This window comes from Ambystoma mexicanum, chromosome 2q (assembly GCF_040938575.1).
Source record: "Ambystoma mexicanum isolate Mex_15411 chromosome 2q, UKY_AmexF1_1, whole genome shotgun sequence".
NCBI lineage: Eukaryota > Metazoa > Chordata > Amphibia > Caudata > Ambystomatidae > Ambystoma > Ambystoma mexicanum.
In genome coordinates, this window is record NC_090924.1 from 443,872,955 (window position 1) to 443,895,332 (window position 22,378).

At 44.4% G+C, this 22,378-nt stretch overlaps 1 protein-coding gene across 1 annotated transcript in view; it reads left to right on the forward strand.

Moving 5' to 3' along the window:
• LOC138569491 (scavenger receptor cysteine-rich type 1 protein M130-like) overlaps positions 1-22,378 on the forward strand; it is a 512,555-nt gene that overhangs the window by 170,334 nt on the left and 319,843 nt on the right. Inside the window, exons 5-6 of the mRNA XM_069647512.1 lie at positions 10,998-11,300; positions 15,595-15,900. Coding sequence (XP_069503613.1) covers positions 10,998-11,300; positions 15,595-15,900 — 609 coding nt within the window. The remainder of the gene's footprint in view (positions 1-10,997; positions 11,301-15,594; positions 15,901-22,378) is intronic.

The following is a 22,378-nucleotide window of genomic DNA, read 5'->3' on the forward strand; positions in this document are numbered from 1 at the left end:
GGTCTTATGGTGCCGTTTTCAAGGTTGGTATCCAGGTATTCTCGGAGGGCCTTTTTCTCTGGTTCGGAAAGGATGAACATTCTGCCGAAGGGAATCACTGCTGAGGGATCTGTATCTATGGCACAGTCTTCAGGTCTGTGAGGGGGTAAGGCCTGGACTATGGCAGTTGAAAATACATCCGGTATACATAAGATCACTGATGCCCCATAGGAAACCTAACTCCACTGTCCGAGGCTAACCCTAAATATATATACACAAAGGAGAATAGGTACATGCCCTTTAGTCTATTCCATTACTCATCTGTCTAAATGAAGATGATCAGTAGTAATCACCCCTACTTATTAGTCCTGAAAGAATGGACTTGGTGTGTCACACGAATTTATAAATTAAATCATTTTAATTTTTATATTCAAAATTTGATAAAAATTGTTAAAACAACTTGTTTTAAAACACACTATGAAATCCAAGATAATAACCCACACGGTGGGTATAACACCAGTCTAATGGGATGAAATATACCACAATGTTTACAACATTCCAAAATTTACAGACACATGACAATTAACATCCACTAAACATTAATCAACGTGTCGATTAACAACATATCCCAACATATTTCAGTTCTTCAGGCTTCCAAATGCTGGAACTTTCTTCAGGGGAGAGAACCTTTTTGCATACGTTTTCACCACCATGTGATCCTGAGTCAAAGGGTAAGGTAATCCAACAAAGGAGTCACCTATATAGGAAGATAACCAACACCAACACATCAGACAGTGAGCCAAAGGATTATAATTATCCATAGTCACCCTATGGACATTACAAATACTGTCCAAAAAAGGTTAGGGAAAGGCCCAAATTGGACCCTCCCCTCAAAGAAGCAACAAACTACTATACCTCAATGAGTGATAGTAAGTAGCGCTAGGGACACTGTCCCATCCAATAGCAGAAAAACTCCTAGAATCAAGTTTTTTCATAAATGGGTACTCCAAGTCACCCTCCTGGTTCCGAAACCTGCACACCAAAATACAAACATAACATCTAATCACTATCAAAGCACCACCTACTCACAGTTGCTACATCCTAACAAATCAGAGTATATCACTGCGTGTTCCCATAATAGCACATTGACACACACACAGACAATAGTCAATGTGCACCGTAGTCAACCGTAGTTACAACCTAACAACTCAGAGTATATCACCACGTGCTCCCATAATAGCACATTGACACACACACAGACAGTGTGCACCGTGGTCACACCCAATAACTGGCCCATCACCTTTTTACAGGGTACTGACAATGAACACTTATTACCTTTAATCTTCACTACGGAGCCAATCTCTAAATTGCAACATGAACACTCTCATGAGACCCAATGGAGCTGGCGGCATTGCCTCATTTCTGAAAAGCAGTGGAGAAAAAGAGAAAACAAATCCACTCGCTCGTTATCACAGAGAATAGAGAAAATAGAGAAAATACTCCCACAAAAGCACATAGCTGTGTCCGTGCCTCTTAACTTGGACACAGATCAAAAGCCGTCTCGGAGCCATGGCTCTTACTTCCAGTCGACTCCGAGAACACAGCGTAACTGGAACTGGATTCCTTTCACCGGACCCACAACACCGTCATAGCAGTTCACCACAGTCCTGAATACGCCATATTAATGCGTACGCTAGTGCCTCACTCACAACAACTGAAAAAGGACTATAAAACGTGCTCAGACAACAACAGAAGGACTACCGCTAAGTAGCAAATAAATGATCTTGCCTCTGCTGTAGACGCTCACTATTGTATCAGTCACAAAAACTGAAAAAGGACTACAAGACATGCTCACATTTGGTGTCAAAGACACAGAAAGAGGAATATCGCTGAGTAGCAGATACATGGTCAAGACTTTGCTGTAACACAGAGACACTACCTAAACCAGTGGGTCCCCACAAAACAAAGGACAAACAAGGGTGGACAATGGCGCGACGAGGCAAGGGAGGGGGAACAAAAAGGGATGACAGACAACGATCTTACTAGTCCATGTGTCATTCAGATCGCGCAAGGGAAGGGGTGAAGGGAAAAGTGTGAGGGGGAAGGGAGAGGGGAGAGGGGAAAGTGCAGTACATGGGCTAGTAGAATAAATAAGATAAATAAAAACGGCTATATGGTGGCAAGTGCAAGGTAAGTGCAGACAAAAGTGCTGGTAGGGGGACTGTAGGGAGACAGAAAACAGTCCCCAAGTGCAGGAGTTGCCAGGGGGGCAGTGCAGGTGTGCGACTGGCGGGCCCAGGGCCCGAGTTCAGAAAGGTAACCAGTGCAGTATCAGCCAGGAATTCAGCAGGGGAGAGAAAGCAGAAGCAAAGAGGAATGTTTTGAGGTGCTTCCGGAACCGGAGGTGGTTCTCCTCAAGTTTCAGGGAGGCCGGAAGGCTGTTCCATAGGGAGGCCCCTGCCAGAGAGAAAGCTCTACCACCAACTCGTTGCTTAGAAAAGGTGCTGACCCTGAGGGAGTTGGAGGCGGATGAGCGAAGAGCTCGAGAAGGAAGATATTTGGGAAGAGAGAGTTGAAGGTATTTCGGCCCCAGGCCATAATAGCAACAGTTGATGGCAGATTAATGAACACAATGAATACACAAAGACAAAGGTGCTTGAGTTTAGAGGCCAGACGAGGTTAATGAAGAAGAAAACTAAAGGCCAAAGTTCAGTAGAATGGTAGTAGTACGTCTGCCCAGAGTTTGAGAACCACCTTTGAGATGATATGAGATGATGTACTCAGTTTAGTGAATGCACTGGGTGGTCAGTTGTTGAGGGGTAATATTTTATAGTTTGCAATTATTATTATATCCATATTATGCTTACCACCTACCTCCAATTATGGAGACCAAATGGAAAGGCAGAAAATAATAAGGAGCAAACCAAAGATGGAGATACATAACACAGAACCACCAATAGAAATGTTGAATAAGGCACAGAGCCCCAGCACTCACACAACTGAATTAACTGTAGCGCAGGTTAATATGGGAATCAGTTTGAGCAAATTACGAAGTAGCTGGTAGAAGAAGCAGTATATAGAATTATGAAGTTCCACAGCACATCCAGTTACATAGATTGGGATACTAGCGCATTTGTAGACTGTTGCGTAACAAGGTAAATATCTTTAAAGTAAATAGAGGTTGACAAATTACCATAAATAGTCTTTTCCGATGGTTGAGGCAAAGATAAATTGTTGGAAGTAAAGGAGAAAAAGCAATTCATTGGATAATGCCACTTCCATGCGTTGTCATGTTGTGAGGAGAGGTGGCCCACTAAAGGAATCAGCGCTACAAATGACCAGTAACCAGTATAGCCTTTACTTGGATAGTAACGAGAGTATAACGTGATAAAAAAAGATGGAAGATTGCGTGTGCAATCTCCCGCTGAACGGGAGGTGCTGCACAGGCCAAGACCGGCACGTCACCAAAGAGGTGACGCCGAGTGTCTCCTCACGAGGGGCAGATCCAGCAGGGGGCAGCAGTCGGTGTGATGGCTTCAGAGCACGGACAGAGCCCCAGAAGGGCAGAGCAGTGCTGGAGCGTGAACAAAGATTCACGTGACAATCCTGATGCTTCCCGCAGGCAAATGGTAGGAAAAAGATCAAAAGTAAATAAACTTAACGCCGTGAGAAAAAATCAGTGGGAAGGAGCGGCGCGGCTACACAGCCATCTTCTCCGGCGTGCAACCACACCCAATATAGGTACTTCTAATCAGAGGACCTTTAAGGATAGTAGAGAGATTGTTCGGTGGAGGTTTTCAATGGGGAGCACAACTACTTCTCTATTAAGAATACATCATACATAGAGAAAGGGACCTCTCTGTAGGTTCTTTGGAATGGGGCAAGCACTCCTTGGTGCATAGGCTTTTAAACAGACTAGCCCTACCACGTAGGGAATGGCTCTCTTTTGCATAACATTGTTTTATTGACTCGCTCGGTTAGAGGGTGAGAGGGCCCACATTTGCTCACTTACGGTCATAATATCTTCCAAATATTCTGTAGCTGAGGTTTTCTTACCCATGCCACACCAAGCCCTGGTGTTGAATCTATTGAAATTGTCGAAAGCCGCCCGTGAACGAATACAATAGCTAAGTGACAAAAACATCAATGCTCAGGGCCGGACTGGGAACGAAAAGTGGCCCTGGAATTTTTTTTCAAAGTGGCCCCATATTCTGCTGCACGAGGGAGCACAGCGTGTGAGCCCAACCCTTCTATGAGGGTATTGGGAGTATCCTCCAAGAAAACTTTGAATAAAGTTAGTCAAAATCAGTGCATTTAAAGCATGTTTTAAGTTATATGGATTAAAAAGTCTGTCTTAAATAAGTTCATGATCTCTTAATGTAGGTCTTCAATGATAGAGGGACCTGGGACATTACACATTTTGCAGATAAGAAAATAGAATTCTTCTGGTATTAAAGGTGCCCAGACAACATGCATCCATAACCCATTTCACCCTATTCCTGGGCTGGGAATTGCACACAGATAAAAGACATTCTTAAACGAGCATTGGCAATTCCATCAGTTTTGGCTTTTGTGTAGGCATGGGAAAGGCATTTGCCAGGCACTTCCGTAGTGGTACCAACTGTCCATTGATAGTAGCAGCTGCCAATTGATGAGAGTACCTCGGCATATAATAGCACGGTCTGGTGAATGCCTAATATTGATACTCAAGCTCAAACAGTTGTCTTTACCAATGCTTGTTTTTCACAGGACTTCAGTGAAGGACAGGCATAGTACTTTTTATTTCACCAGTAGCGTTTTTACAGTTCCAATAAATTCATTAACTCTCAGAAGACTGCTTTGAGAAAACACTGGCAGGCACGTTAGGCACGCAGTTTGATGTTAAGGCTTCACAAAGCTAGCTCAAATACATCCTAGGAGGACGTCTTTTGGGTGGAGAGGGGCAGAAAGCAGGTAGACATGGCCATAGGGATTACCACAGCCATGGGCAGTCAATGGGTGGGTAAATAACCAAACAACATGCACAAGCTTTGTGTCCCGCCTCACATGCTATTTCTCCCTAGCTGTACTCTAATGCAATAGTTTCAGCTTATAGGTGGCACTTTAGCCAAAACTAACAAAAAAGGTTGACTTGGTATGAGATTAGTGAGTCATGCCAATGTAGTGCCCACAATGTTCCGACAAAGAGTGGTTCGGCACCTGTGCCTTCAACCATAGTGGTTCGCTTTTCGCTGGCTCCACTTCGCGAATGATACTGTGTTTGCATGTTGCACTTTTGGGTAAGGTAAAAGCCATATTGAGAGTTTGGGGCCTCATTTAGCACCATGCATGCGGCAAAAGGGGTGTATTTCTTACATGTGCCATTTCACCATTTTGATTGGGATCACTTTTGTTTTGTAGAAGTGAGAGGACTGAGTAGACGGGCTAGACACTACTCATCCTTGTACTTCTGCAGGGCAGTAGTCATTTTGTCACTAGCGGGAAAAGTCCAAAGCTGCTCGACCTCCGGTGGAACGAGTGGTGTAGCAAGGTCAGATGCACAAAGCAAGGTGATGAGTCAAAAGGACCAATACGAAGTCGCTCTCGCCTCCCAGCAGGTGGACGGCACAAAATGTCAGAGCTTGCTGACCACAAACCCCACATTCGAACAATAGCTACATTTTTCATTACAAGAAATTAATGTTTTGGCAGACTGTCACACAGGACATCCTGGTTTGTGGTCGTAGCTTCAAGTCCACTCTATTCTGCCCTTTTCTATATTTAGCCTGCTCCCACCTGTGAGGCCAAAAACCTTGGTGTCATCTTCGACTCCACACTCTCCTTCTCTCCTCACATATCTGACGTCTCTAAGAAGTGTCACTACCAGCTGCACCTCCTCAGACGCATTCTTCCTTGCCTCTCCTTCCCCCAGAAGCTCACTGTCTCCAGAGCTCTATTTCTCTCAAGACTGGACTATTGCAACAGCCTCTTTCTAAATCTGCCTGCTTCTACTCTCCGCCCTCTGCAACTCATCCAGAACAGGACTGCGAGACTTGTCCTTGGCCTCAAGCCCAGAGATCGTATCTCTCCAGGACTGAAATCTCTGCATTGGCTCCCAGTGGCTGTGAGGATTAAGTTCAAAACCCTCTGTATTGTCCATAAGGTCTTCTGGGGGCTCAATGTCTTCAACTCTATCTTCCTTCTTGAGCTCTCCCCTCATCCGCCTCCAACTCCCTCAGGGTCAGACACTTCTCCAAGCAACAAGTTGGTGGTAGATCTTTCTTCGGCTGGGGCCTCCCTCTGGAACAGCCTCCCTGCCTCCCTGAAACTTGAGGTGAATCAACTCTGGTTCCAGAAGCACCTCAAAACCTTTCACTTTGCTTCTGCTTGTTCTCCTCCTCTCCCCTGCTGACTTCCTGGCTGATACTGAAACTGCACTGGTTACCTGTCCACCCTCTGATCTTGGGCCCAGGCCCCCTACCCCGCCAGTCGCACTCCTGCACTGCCTTACTGGCAACCCCACACTTTGGGGCTGTTTTTCTGTATCCCTACAGTCCCACTACCAGCACTTGACACCCGATGTCTGCACTTACCCTTGCACTTGCCACCTGCTGGCCACACTTTTACTTTGTTTATTTATCTTATTATCCCATGTATTGCACTGTCCACTCCCACCTCCCCCGCTGCGCTTTCCTCCTTCCCCTTCCCATGCACTTGCGCGATCTGAATGACACCTGGCCTAGTAGGATCGTTGTCTGTCTTCCCTCTGTTCCCCCTCCCTTGCCTCGTCGCGCCTTGAAACACTTGTGTATAGGCGCGTTATAAATGCTATATCATTTCACCAACTACAAAAGCAGCGAGAGAGGACAGTGATGTCAAGTAGCTGCAAGTTAGGCCTAGCACAAACATAACTATTTACTAAGTCAGACAACTCAGCATACAAAAGATGTGCACAGATGCTAGGTCCACTCTAGTGGGTAATTACATTACTCACTCCATCAGTCACCACAGCCCAGTGACTCATGCTCACATGGTACACAGCAGACAAATCGGTGCATTGCATGCCGCACACTCCCGAATTGTAATTCCCTGCACAGAACACAACGCTCCATGTGAAGACTCTTGCCTGTACACAGTAAATCATCCACGCAAGAATATTGCGCAGTGGCACCAGGCCAATAACTGCCAACATGGGGCCCCTTCCACTTGACTACAGTTGAAAGTACCTAGGCCTTCTCGGACAATCACTTTGCTTTCCATCCCAATGGTTTCCAATTGCCTTTTGTTCGCTGCCTCCCACTGCCAATTGAAACGCGTGGCCCAATTCCTTGCCCCTGTAGAGTATGTCAAAAAGTTGCTGGTTATCGCCCTAATCGCCAGCCCTTTAAACCCCAAGTCTTGCTCCTTGCCAAGGTCAAAACACATGTTAGCTGGCTGTCCAAACAAAGCGTACAACACCATAAATTCTGTCTGAATCTAGAATACTAACTATTGTTATTATATAGTGCATCAGGTTTTAAGGTAGTGGCGCAGGTGACCGGTTAGTCCACTAGATTAAATAATTGCAAACAAACCTGGTATGTCAAACAATAGAGCTCTGAAAAAAAAGCAAGATTCCCAGTGTGACCGAAAGGCACAAACGCATGAAAAAACAAACTGTTGCACTGTAAATGCAAAAGTGTGTCCAGGAAAACCACTGTATTGGAGATCTGCACACCGTAATGATGAAAACAATTTAAATCCTTTGTCACCTATAAGAAGCAAGCTGATGGTCAGCCTATAGGAGGGGTCGCCTCTGAGCCTTTCGTGACAATGCAAGGTTCTGCAATGACAATCATGTATATTTCAAAATGACTGGCACTTCGCTGGGGCGCTACATGTGTTGACGCTATGAAAATCCATCTACTGGGGAGAACTCACGTTGGAAGAGTCCAAAGGCGAGCAAACCACACACTCTCACACAGGGCCAAGGTATCGCCTCTCTGTGGAGCCCCTGTCTGGGGCTTCAGCTCTTACCTGTAAACGAAGCCCAATTATTGACTTCCCAATCTACGTCGCACACAAACTTTTACGATGTGATAGCTAGATAAGCTCGGAGGCGGTATATCGCTGTATCCATACTGCGGCCCTGTCCTCGGCTGCATGGATCTCGCTCTGCATCCACCGGCCAGGCCTCCACAATGAAATCTCCATCGACTGAAATCCGTTTCCTGGCTTGGCAGTGCACACAGAGGCCGCACACGGCACACCTTCAATACAAAGGCAAAACTCCACTCACAGACCATGTAGAAAGCCCAGGAAGGGCTTAAAATGCTCCTGAACAGGGGACCGGACAGATTAACCAGCCAGGTGGCTTGCTGCGCCCCCTGATGGTCTCTGTCTGACGCTGCCTTTTAATTTTGTAGCACTTACAAAGTCCTTCCCTGCTAAGAGGACTGGGCATAAAGCGCGAGTCATAAGTCCCGAAGTTAGTCCTTTCAGGGCACGTGTGGTTTGCTTCTTGCCTGGCCCCAGGCAGCAACCCTTATGCGCAGACGTGATTCACACAGCTGGCATGTCCCGGGGAGAAAGAAAGCAGCCTGCTGATGTCAAACCACCCAGGCTGGGCTGGATCATGGATGATGTTCCCATTATGTATCCTTCCACCAAGCAGAAAAAGAGGCCCTATGCCTCGAGGCCCACCGGGGAAAGTCCCGGTGTCCCGGTGGGCCAGTCCAGCACTGTCAATGGTAGTCCAGAGGCTGACTTCTAAGCTTGATGTACAGTGCTCTGCCACAATTTGCAGAGGAACCCAGAAGCAATAAGGTGCTTGGTATGGTCCCTTATGTTCCTCCTTCCCCCACTCCTAGTCATGTCTGGTGGGGATGGAGGTAGATACCAGTGCAACAGTGACACCTGCCAATTAGTCAGATTACGGCATTGACCAATGTCCCGTACAATACAGTAACTAGGCACGGGTCTGCAACCTTTGTGGCTCGCCAAATGTTTTGGCTCCCATCAGCCCTAAACACCAGAATAATCAATGGCGTTGGATCATGGGTGCTGTTACCCAAAACATCTGGACAGCCGCAGCCAGCTGACCCCTGGGCTAGGGAGAGCACAGCGTGGGCAGATGCCCAAGGGAGAATAGATACACTAGAGGACAGCAGCACAGCACAGTCCCCTTTTAGTGGTCAGAAGATGTGGTATTTTACAAACAACCTGTTCTTATGTTTTTTAATGCTACTTAACTTTGAGTTGGCATGCATAGGATATTCCCACATTGTATGCGTAACAACAACACATGGCATAGTCATGAGCTATTTAGCCATTGTAGTAGTTTCTAAAATATGCAGAAAATGTCTGATGCAATACCACCTCATAATTAGGAGGGATTTAAATCACCACGTATGTTTACCTTTACCACACCACTAACATACTGCACGGCTCTCATGAGCGGGTAGCTGACCCGGGGGTAAGCACTCCACCTGGGAGCCTATTTGTATAACGTTTGCGACCTCACAGCTCCTGGCAATGCCCCCACCACCCCCTCCACCATAACCCAAGCTCCCTCCATCGCAGCTGAAGTGGATTGGCCTGCCAGCTGTACCACATGACCGGAAGGTCTGTGATAGTTTCCTGGTGTTCCCCTTGCACCAGGGGCAGTCCTTGCACTTTGTGCACGGCTCTCCTGAGCATGCAGCTGACCTAGGGGTCAGCGCTCCACCTGGGAGCTTATTTTCTATAACCTTTGCACCCTCACAGTGCCTGGCAAGGCCCCCACAACCCCTCCACCCGAAGCCAAGCCTCCTCCATTGCAGCTGAAGCAGATTGGCCTGCCTGCTGTACCACGTGACCGAAAGGTCCCTTCATCAGATGAATTCCCAGGGCAGCCTGCCTGTGCAGCCGGCTAAGGGCCACAAGACAAAGGGCAGCTCGCGACCAAGCAGCTCTGTGTTTTTCCGTGTTCGCCTGGGACGCCTAACGCAGTCAACCTACAGCAACTGATAAGGTAAGTGTGGTCTGGGTGGGGAGTCCCGCCATTACTGTACTCCAGTAAATCCCCACCATTCCTACTACCTATTGTCATATATCTACAGACATCTAACGTAATTGCACAAGGTGGTCATATTTAGCAATTACCCTAACCGTGTGAGGTAGTCATATTTTTGCACCCAAAGTTTGCACTTAGCCAATTGTCCAAGACAGCCAATGTTTGCATTTTGCTTAAGTGTGTAAGGTAAGCAGAGTTTGCATTTAGTTTAAGTATTAAGGCATACAAAGTTTGTATTCAGCATAAGTGTGTAAGCTAGCCAAGGTTTGCATCTAGCCAATTGTCCAAAGTAGCCAAAGTTTGCATTTAGTCTAATTCTCTAAAATAGCCAAAGTCTGCATTTAACCTAAGTCGGGGTAATGCCGAGGGTAGGATAAGTATTGCCACCAACTAACCGTAAAAAAAACTCACCTCGCTGCATACGCCCTCTCAAACTCTGAACTAAACACAAACCGCACCCACTTCACAACACCCCGTCAAGAAAACAATTCCATACACCATCTCACCTCAGCACCACATGACGGTTACCAACCGAAAATGCACCTACGCTCAGTGACCAGTTTCTCTGAACTGAAGCTGCCAACAGCACATGAAAGCTCTCTTTTTAAAAAATGTTTTATTATTGTGCAATAGTTTATTTTAAACTTTTAGCACATGTAGAAAAAACGTGTAGAAAAAACAAAGCTTACTTGCTCTTCTCCTGCTCAATCCGACTAACAAGCCATGCCACGCTCCTTGCATTGCAGATTCACTAGAGCACCAAGAGACCATTTAGATGGCAACAGTGCACGATGCAAGAACCTTTAACATAACATAACATAATGAAGTGTACAGTTAGATGTGCCAGGTGTGGCCCCAATCCCAGCTAATGTCACTGAGTGCACCAGTCAGTCACAGACCCGGAACAGGAACAGCAGAAGTGCAGTCCTAATGTTGTGGTGACCAGAACCATACCTGCCAAAACACAGTGTAAATAAATAATCAAGCAATGTTGGCTCTCTTGCAGGGAATGTGACAGTGAGACTAAGCCATGGATGTGCTGGGATTGTGGAGGTGTTCCACAGTGGATCCTGGGGGAAAGTGTGCAACAGAGGCAATGAGTGGAAACGGAAGAACGCTGAGATGGTGTGCCAGGAAACTGGCTGCGGCGACTTTGCCTTCTTTCCGACGATATCGCACGAGGTGACGTCCAGCCTGGATTTCACCATGAGTGACGTCAGTTGCACCGACGAGGACATCTTCCTCGGCCAGTGTGGGTTCAGCCAGCACACCGACAATTGCTGGAAGGATGTCCGCTTGGCTTGTTCAAGTAGGTGAACCGATTTCTACAGTGAGTATACCTCCTGCTGTGGTCTATTGAAAAGTTGTTTTTTATATGTACTTTAGGGTTTATTACGCCGAATAAAGCTTTATTGAATGAATGAATGAAAAGCAGGGCTACACTTGTGTTTCTAGACAATAAGCAACCAGCTACTTAAACCAATCTCTTCATTGCAATGGGTCATATCTATTATTTATTTTAATTTATTTCTATTTATTTATATTATGGTTTCAGAATACCAGTAAGTAAGTTCTTTAAAATCCGAGTGTTAAGAATTTATTATATTTAACACATCTTTTTTAATAAATTTTTCTCCCTTTCCTGTCAGGTATGCAAACTAGACTTCTGGGGCCCTGCCTCCAATTTATGTTTTTTGACTCGTTTGGGCGCCCTACCCCAGCCCCATCAATATCTTATCCCACTGAAACAATTGCTGGCAATGTATGCAATGTTTTGGCAGTAATATAGTTTTGGCTATTATTTGGCGTTTTAACACCACCTGTAAGCCGAAACGATTGCATAAGAGTACAGCTAGAGAGAAATGGCATAGTGGGGGGGGGAGGGTATAAAGTTTGTAGGTTTTGTTTATTATTATTATCATTATTATTATTATTATTATTATTATTATTATTATTATTATTATTATTATTATTATATTTATTGAGCACAGACCTACCATTGTGAATCAACAGAGTGATTTACAATCATAGGGGGAAGAACATGGTAAGAGAAACCAGAGAACAGGGAGCTAATGGGGAGGAGGCGGGCGGGCAGATGGTAGCAAAGGATCTACAAACAATAAGGGGAGGAAACAATGGGGAGCAGATCAGGTATGGTGGGGAGTGGAAGGTGTGTGGACCTAGGTGTTAGGTAGAAGCCATTTATTGAAGGGAAGGGTCTTCAGCTCCTTCCAGAACTGTATAAGTGAGGGGACGGGTCTGATGTTGACAGGTAGGTGGTTCCAGAGTCTTTGGGTATAGACAGAGAAGGCCTGTCTTCTGGTTCTTTCCTTCCCTCACTGGCGGAGTTCAAGTCGGCACATGTCCTTACTTCCTATGGATTGTAGGTCTCAGTGAGGTAGTTTGGGGACATCATGGTGACAGCCTGGTAGATGATGCAGCAGGATTTAAAGATGAAGCGGGCTTCGGCAGCCAGTGCAATTAGATGAGGGTCGGGTGATGTGGTCAAATTTGCAGAGCCCTTTGATGAGACGTGCTGCAGCATGTAGGACACATCTCAGGGGTTCAAGGGTAGTCACCGGAAAGCCTTCAAGAAGAGTGTTGCCACCATCCAGGTAGGAGAGGCCAAATGTTTGGACGGCAAATCTGAAGTTCTTTTCAGAGATGAAAGGCTTGATTTTCCATAGGAGAGAAAGTACATTCCAAGCTGTTTGGTTCTTTCTTGCTATGTGATGTTTGAATGAGAGGTGTCTATGAATATCAAACCTAATGGACTGGGTACAAGTGGCCAGCTGGGGTGAGAATTCCTTGAGGTTCATATGTCAGGGTGTTTGTTGTTGTTGACCAGCAGTAGGAATTCAGTCTTGAGGGGGTTGAGCTTCAGGTAAGCACTGGACATCCACAACTGGATCAATGTTAGGAAGGCTTTGAGTCTTTGGATATATTCGATGGATGGTGGATATCTTGAGGTAGAGCTACATCTGCGAATTGGTGGGTATGGATGTTGTGTCGAGTGAGGAGGGTGCTGAGCTGTTCAATGCAAAGACTAAAGATCACAGGGGAGAGGAAGGATCCTTGCGTGACTCCACAGAGGATGCGTAGAGTTGGTAATTTGGAGGAATCCATTTGTACGAACTGGTGGCGATTAGCAAGGTATGATTTGAACCAGCTTAGGGCGATCGCGCTGATGTAGATTGTCAGTAAGCGTGTGGTGGTCTACCGTGTTGAATGCTGCTGAGAGGTCAAGGAGAACCAGGAGGCAAGGATGACCATCATCAAGGATTTTAAGGGCATCGTCAATCACCTTGATGGTAGCCATTTCTAGTCTGCATCTGGGTGTGAAACCAGATTGGTAGGACTGAAGGAGGTTGTTGGCTTCGATGTGTTGGAAGAGTTGTGTAACTATAGCAAAACAAAGGTTGATGGCTGGAAGGTTTAGAATTAATCTCAACCTCTGGCACAGCTTTGGGAAACCCTCCTAGCCAGCCAAGACATTACAGAAAAGGAGAAAGAACTTATGCAAATCAGGTTTGGTCAAACGCCAAAAGGGGCAGTCCAGTCCAAAACTTTAGGTCACATCGCTTCTGCATGAGACAACAAGCATCCCCAGACATGTTTCCACCTCCCTGGGTGTCATCAGCGAGGAGTAGGTTGGGTCTCTATACCAAACAGGCTTGGGTCCCACATCTGGGCATATCAGTGCCAGTGGGGGTGAATATAGCAAAACAAAAGGTGATGGCTGCAAGGAGTTGTGTGGCTACTGCTTTCTGGTGGATCTTACCTAGGAATGGAAGATGGGGCTGTAGTTGCAGAGGCCTCATGGTCTAGTGTCCAATTCTTGAGATGCAGGAGGATTTGTAAAGTCTTGAGGGCCATGGGGAAGGTGCCTTGAGTTAGGAAGCTGTTCATGATTGTCAGGTAAGGCAGGAGTGCCTCAGTTGGAGAGGTCTTGAGTATGGAGGCAGAAAGAATGTAATCTGCGTATGATGTGGCCTTGATGGATGTTAAGGTGGCAGTGTGGTCTTTCATACTGAGTGTCTTAAAAGTTCCAGGTGGTTGTGGTTTTGCGAGATGGGATGTGTAATGTGCTATCAGTTGTGGCGTTGATGTCTATGTGTTGGTGGATCATGCAGATCTTGTTGATAAAGAAACAGTTGATGGCGGATGATTTTTTTGATAAGGGTCAGGCAGTGCTTGATGGCTTTAAGAGGGCTCTGCTTTCATTGTTGGTCTTGGCTGTGGTGTTTTGTTAGTAGTTGACCTTGGCAGTCGTCTGCGTGTAAAACACAATTCCTCGAGCGGGTCTGGGCCGGATGTGCTGCAGGACTTTTGCCAAGTTTTTTCTTGTTTTCAGTGGGTTTTTTTGTTGAAGTTTAGGCTTGAGGGTGCGTTGTTTCACTGGGGCATGGCGGTTGTTTGGTATTTTACACACCCATTGACTGCCTATGGCCATGTTAATCTAAATGGCTAGTGTCACCCACTTCCTGCCCCTCCCTGTCCAAAACACATCCTCCTAGGATCTCTTTGAGCTAGGTTTATAAGCCTTATGATCAGACTTTGAGCACAAAGTGCCTGCCAATGTTTTTCTAAGGCAGGCTTGACTTAATTGGATCTGTAAAGGCGCTGCAGGTATACTAAACATGTCTTAACCAGGTCTGCCCTCAACAGCTTGATTTATAAGCACTATGCATCTCCTTCACAGATGTCCTGTTAAAAGCAAGCATTGACAAAGCCAGCAGTTTTGGCTCGAGTGAAAGTATTAAGCATTTGCCAGGCACTGCTCTATGTGCCCAGGTATGCGCACCATTTTTGCACAGTTCCTGGCAAATGCCTTTCCCGTGCTTACACAAAAGCCCAAACTGTTGGAATTGCCAATGCTTGTATTTCTGGTGGGGCTGCCATTAAGAGGAAGTGCATGCGGCAGGCAACATTACAAATAGACAGCTCATTACATGGCCATCCTTTGAAACCAATACCCTAAGGGGGATACTGTGCTACCACAATGAGCTATATGTGGCTGCCACGAGCGAGTATGGTAGAAGTTAAGGGCTCTGTACCCAAGTCACTCAGCCCAATAAAAGCTGCAGTCTAGAGGGTGATGTGGGAAGGGAAGGCAGAGGATATGTGCTGCTGTGCCAAGCCAGGCCCCCAAACCATCCAGGGCCCAGCGGCGAATACTACTCCGTGTCAATCCACTGCGACTGCAGACCTAATAAACCCCCAGTGTTATAAAGGAGAAAGACTCTGTACCTTGGTGCCAATCCACTGGGCCACCAAGATCCCTGAGACTGGTGCCAATCCCTTAATACATCCAGACCTTTAAACCAGAACATTTCATCCGGCTTAAAACGTGTGCTCTACAGGGTACACACGCTCACCCTTGTTCCACTTTAATTAGCTGTCCTATCATAACACTGATGCACTAGAGGAGACATGCCCTGCACCCCTCTGCCAAGGCACTGTATCATGCTGATCCTTTCTTGCCAGTGCATGCATGACATAGAGTGTAAACTGTCTGGATTTTTGCCTCCACCCCCTAATCCCATTGTGCCTATTCCTTCTCCTTTCATCACCATTCACGGTTCTTTCCTGTTGTCACACAGAGAGCATGAATGTCAGTCTGGTTGATGGTGGCAGCCGCTGTGCCGGGCGCCTGGAGGTCAAGTACCTTGGAAAGTCGGGGACCGTCTGCCGCGATGGCTGGGGAATGGTTGACGCCGACACTGTCTGCCAGGAGCTGAACTGTGGGATGGCAGCAGATACGCAAATACATTTTGGCCAAGGAACAGGTGAGATCTTGCTGACGAAGGTGGACTGTACGAGAGAGCACCACTCCTTGTGGCAGTGCGGCAAGATCTTTGAGACCCAGAGTTGCCAGCATTCGAGAGACGTGGGCATAATCTGCCAAGGTAGGGTCATGCTTACTTCGTCTTTGCTAAAGATTGCCTTTGCCGTCTTTCCTTTGCTTTGCCAGATCATGTGTCACATAGTTTCTCTGCCACATTTCACTTTTTTGATAGGTTTTTCACCCTCTTTGACTGCTGGGGCGAATTTAAAGCTTGTTAATTTTATTATCAATTTATATAAGTGCAATTTTGGAAATTGAGATTTGCTGGTGAGGCAATGATGGCACGATGTGTGTGGCATGCACTGACTAAAGGAAGGAATACATTTACCAATTTACAGATCCAGTACTGTTAACCTGCACTACTAAATACAGAGTTTCCTCATAAATAAGCGACTTTGAGTCATGTGGTTGTTATGAAATATGCTCCAACTGGCTTGCAGAGCAAATCAATAGGAATCAAAGGTATAAACACACTAATATGCACTGAGAGACTATTCAAATTTGAATTTTCAGACTCCGCCCTATCAATTTGGCCCTTGGGCTTATCTTCAAGAGATCTTTGTCTGTGGTTAGAAGTCTTATTTGGAGATCTAGGTTTTGTGTCACTGAATGGTGCCAGATTCCTTTCTACCAGTCCTTCTCTTAGACAAATGGAATCCACAGACATACATCAATCATGTCGAGTTTGTTGATAGTAATAGACTAGATTTGGTAGTATTACATGCTAATTCAAACATGGCATACAATATGATTATAGTTGAAATGGAATTGTTTCTTTCAATTGGGTTCAATTTTATTTCCCAAACCGAGAGTGTTTATTCTCTGCCAAAGGCCATGATCGAAATGTTTGGTCAGAGTAAATTATTACGAGGTACCTACTCCCCGAATTTAGAAATTAAACGTGTTACAGGAAGTACAGGCCATTGCAAGCCCTGCTATGAAAATCCTGGTCCGAAAGTGAATGAACTATGGTAGACTGGTTATGGCTTCCAGCAATCCTGCATTCTTCGACTAACAACAGCACAGATAAGTCATGTTTTTAGAGACAGACTACTAAAATAATCGTCTTAGAATTCTAGGGGTTACAGAAATGTTCTGGACAAACAACAAGGTTTCCCTTGTATTAGACTATGAAATAATCTAATCTATCTAATCTAATCTAACAATATAATAGAAGGCCAGATGTATGTTTGTCCCTGTATGTTTTTTCCGATGCAGTCGCTTCGCCTGTTGTCACCGCTAGAGGGAGCTGTTCCCTTAGGATACATAGAGACAATGCCAATTCTCATTGCTTCGCCTGTTACAGTGGTCCAATTCGCATAACTCGCCTGTTGTCACTGCTAGAAGGAGCTGTAGGTTTAGGATTTATAGTGGTCCTACTGTATCAATTGTTTTCGCTTCACATAAATTACAGCAACATATACCACATAATATATTAACATCCTGAAAACTTTCTTTCTTTGCGCACTTTATTAATGGTTTTTCTATCTTCATCAAAAAGGCACAAAAAGGCCTTTGCGGTCGCACTGTAGGCAGATTGGTTCCCACAGTAGGCCACTCCTTAGGTGTTTCTATAAAAGAATTGGATACTCTATCAGACGGTGTATAGGTCATGACACTTTTTTGAAAGCACAATTATTGCCAGAGCATCTCCTTCTAGTTAATGTTTACAGGAACGCCACCAAACAAAATGAGAACATCTTGTTAAATTAATTACATGGTATCCTTCCCTCTTGGTATTTGGAAGGGTATCCAGCAAAATCTTATTAGCTGGGGGCCTTAATTGTTAATGCCCTGATATATCATCAAGGTTGCACTATCAAGAGAATGCATGGAAAAGCCTCAGTTGGCAAACCCAACCCATGATGAACTAATTGGTCAGAATGTATGCGTGCTTGGAATCTCAGAAAACTAAATGGCAATATTGAAGGGGGCTGCCTGCAAACCTTCCTTTTTGGATCATGTTTACATTTCTTTCTCACTTTACCAATGTGAATCGTGAGAGTAATCTTTACTGAAGAAAGTGATAATGTGTGTTTGATTTGTGCACTAAGCTGACCTGTTATGATATTACTCTACTCTTTGCCTATGTTCCAATTAGAAATAAGACAACTGATAATAGGAAATACGGTCCGCCGTTCTGGTGGGAATTTTACACAAAATCAGAACTTTATTTTCAAAAACAATTTATTTAGACATGCACATGTAAAAACCAACTTTGATAACATACTGAAGGTTTCTCTTTTCATAAAGGTCATGCTTTCAATAGGCCTAGACCATTACATAGATTTGACAAACAGATTCAACTTAAAAAACAGGAATTGAGGAAAAAGATGCCACTTTCACAAAATGATCTCTTTGTTATGAGAGATCTTTTTGTAGTCAATAGCTCCAAATTAAGACAAAATTATAAAAATTTGGTTGAGCAGCCAAAAGTATTTTTTGATTATATGGGACAGCAAAGCTATAACAAACATCATGATGCGTAATCAGACCACCTCATTTTCAAAACAAATGAATTTAATCCCAGATAAGCAGTTACATGCCTTATCGAGTCCAATTTCTGAAGAAGCCTGGTTTCCTCATTTTGTACCCTTTACACATCTGTTAAAATAGAAATGTGTCATATTGACCGAAAACAATTTAAAGAAAGGGGACAGGTAGCTTTTCATATAACACTATATAAGATCATATTCGAAAATTAAAGAATTTGAGAACTCCTGCATCACATACATTAGGCAATGTAACTCTAAATCAAAATCCATCTGTATGGGCAGAAATAATATGCATATTATTTAATCAGATAGCACAACTCCATAGAGTACCTACCACCGGGCACTTTTCTTATTATGTCCCTATATTCAAAAATGGTCATGATTGGCATACTTATTGCCCCATCACCTTATTGGATAGTAGCAGGAAGGTACTTGCCTCCCTAATTCACAAAGAATTGCAGGCTTGGGCAACTTCTTCCGGGAGATTAACAAAGTTTCAGACTGGGTTTCAAAAACCGCATGAGCACTACTGTTAAGGGACACATGTTTACGTTTCTGCATGACCAACGTTAATTAAAGGGATTTAACCTTTGTCTATGGAATGTTTAAACATGCTAGCTGCCTTTGATGGAGTCAATAGAATGACATTTTGGGTTAAAGTGAAGGCCTGGGGCATTCCAGAGGGGTTATCAAAATTATTCATGACGGTCTATTGGAATACAAAAATGAAGCTAGAATTAAATATGAGTGAGGAACTTCCTAGGGACATTTTTATCTTATTTATTCAGTCACTGATTCTGGTAAAATCAGGCCACTTGCAATTCAAATGGTTTGTTTATGCTGATGACATCATCCTATTTGATTACACTCCTTTTGGTCTTCAACATATCTCACATATGGTAGGAATATATGCTAATTAGACCTTTCTATTTTTGCAGGAGTATTGCTGCAAATAAATTGGGAATTGTCAAGGAATTGACCTACTTTTGTTTTCAATGTTATACTAAAAACAACGAGTAAACTCTGATTTCCAAGATAAGGTTGCAAGCTCTCCCCATCACTGCCCAAATGAAAAACATAAATGAAGTATACAATAGATATTCTTGTTTGCTGTCTTACAAGGCTACTGTAAGGATGAGAATTTAGACAGTATACAAATTGGAATTGGTTTCTATCATTGGAGGCGCTGATCTGGAAGAAATCTTAAATACACCCACGTCAGTACCTATGGTGATACTTCGACATGAGTTGGATTTAACAGTACGTTGTCTAAGACGCTGCAAAAATAAGCAAACATTTTCATGCCACTTTAAAATATGTAGACTTTAAAACGATTGAATCACATAATTCTGGAAAGCTGATCACTAGGTTTCGAAAGCAAAATGATACATTGTTTTCCGAGTTAAGAGTGCATACTGGCAGCCCACTGATCAGACCGCCTAGAGTTAAAAATAAAGTTTGCGATTATAATTGGTGCGGGACAAAATCTCAGTTAGAAATCTGTGACATGCACAGGGAGAATGCTAAAAAAAACAGTAACAATGTGGCGTGGAACCCTCTTTGCTTCACAGAATTCCCTATGCGAGATATAGGTATTTGAATATGCAATTTTGTTTTAACCTTTTACCTACTTTATAAGTTATGGGAATGAGAAGGAAGTTGAACTATGAACAACGCATATGCCTACTATGCAAAGTTCACAATCAGCACAAGACTATAAAACACATAACTCTACATTGTGCTCGGACATATCAATTAATGAAAATGTTTTTTGTTAAATGTATACATAATTCTATAACTTGCACCTTCAACATTTTATGGAATCATTTTGTGATTGGTGATTAGGTTGCATTGGTCTTTGCTTTAAGAGATTTATAGTTCAATTGTATAAATTGTTTGCAGAAAATTGCAATTTCTTTTTTCTTTTCCTCTTCTTTAATATAGGCTGCAGTACTGCAAAGGAATCCGAGTAACCTGAGAATATGGCCCTTTGACGAAGCCACTGGAACATAATCCTTATGGCTCTGTCTCAAATTCCTAAAATTCCCACATATCTAAATGCTCAACCTCACTGCAGCCTTTAAAGACAATGAGATTTGTGAGTGCTAAGGGGACCAGTAATGTACTTCTCTAACACACTTAATACCATATCTTCTCTCTTAGCCGCCTCATTGTGCACAAGCTGAAAGCAAACACAGTTGCTTGTTGTGTTACCGCCGATTGAAAGCTCCTGGACAACAGGTCTCTCTGATATTAGAATACCAAAGAGAACACTTAGTGGCTTTCCTCAGATACTCCAAGGGCCTGTTGTGTGTCATGGGATCTCTTGGCAGTGAATGGGCCTCATTACAACCCAGGCGTTAAGGGCTTAACGGCGCCGTCGGCACCGTTAACCCTTAACGCCAGATTACCATTTTAACGCCTGCTTTTAGCAGGCGTTAAAATGCAAGGCGCTAACCCGCCTTGGTGCTAATTACGGCACCGTAATTTACGGTGCCGTAATTAGCGCCTTCCCCACTCCCATTATGCCCTATGGGGCAAAAATGGGAATGGGGAAGGGTAAATGGGGAATGGGGATTTACCGCCCCACTCACCTTGGAATGGAGCAGTAAATCCGCCATCCACCATGGTGTAAACGGAGTTTACACCATGGTGGTAAAGTAGGGAACTTACCGCCTGGGTTGTAATGAGGCCAAATGTCACAAGTTACCAACATTACAAATTAACAATCATTTGCCAAGGTCAGAATCACTATACGTCCCTGAACGTGGGTATTTGTGTACTGTGTTGTTAGGAGTCATATTGTGCACATATGCTTAAACTGGAGATACTTGAACACGTTGTCCTAAGGCTTATTGTGTGTTTCGTCCAAAATACAAAGCGTGTTCACATATGACAGGAGCTATACTCAAACACATAGTGCACTGTAATGCGGAACTAATAGCGGCCAATACGGAACAAAACAAGAGGGAGGGGGATGAGCCTATGATCACACCAGACCATATAATGACAAGTTTAAGAGACACACGGGAACAAGTAAAAGCCCAGACTACATGTCCCAGAATGCACCACCAATCAACTATCACACCGGACAATACAAATATAAGAGACACAAGAGAAAAGACACAAACGACATATCCCAGAATGCCCCAACGGATACATAATCAAAACAAAAGCCAGAAAATGGGAATAGAAATCAGACAAGGAAGACGAAAAACCACGTTTCCATATAACGGGGGCTCCAGGCAGGCTGGGGTTAAATGCAAAGCTAACTCCTTGAAGTTGAAGCTGGGAAGAGATGAATTAGCCTCAGGTGTAAGGAGCCCAGGGCTGGGAATGCCTAACGCTAATTACTGGTGAGGAGACTCACCGGGGTTAAAAGCATCAGAAAACAGCTCAACTTGTCTCTCGTTTTGCAGGTGTGGAAGGAGGCTGACAGAGTGGACTCGGAATGGTACAAGGACAGAACCCCATATCGGTGGGCGTATTAGAGGAAAAAGGAAAACTCACCGGAGTGTACCGTACCGGACCTGTGGTCAAATCTGACTGCACAGCAGATGAAGACGCCTGAGTCCCAACGGCGGAAAAAGGGAAGTTTGGTTATTTACTGAAGTCCAGCCAAGGCCAGTGTGGAACGGCTGGCTCCGAGCACCGGCCGCCGAGCTTGAACAGAAAAAGCTCTGAACCATTCGGAAGTGTTGAGTAAACTCTCGGGGCTGAATATTGCTGCTTTTAACAAGAAAGGCTGCCATTCCTGTGTTCTCCGTATTTTGAACTGCATTCCTTTGTGAACAAGCAATATTGCAATCCTTGAGTTTTGTCTTTTGAGCAACCTGGAAGACCCTTTATTTTGGTTTTGTTGCGACGAACGCTAATTGAAGTTAATTGGATAAAGAGAAGTCCGGGTGCACAATCATTTAACCTCTGGTGAGCTGTAAGAAATAAATACTATTGGGTAACTTACCTCCTTGTCCCTGGCTCACTACTTTACAGTGGTGGCAGCGGTGGGATTCACAGAGACACGTCTACCATGGAGGCAGTCAT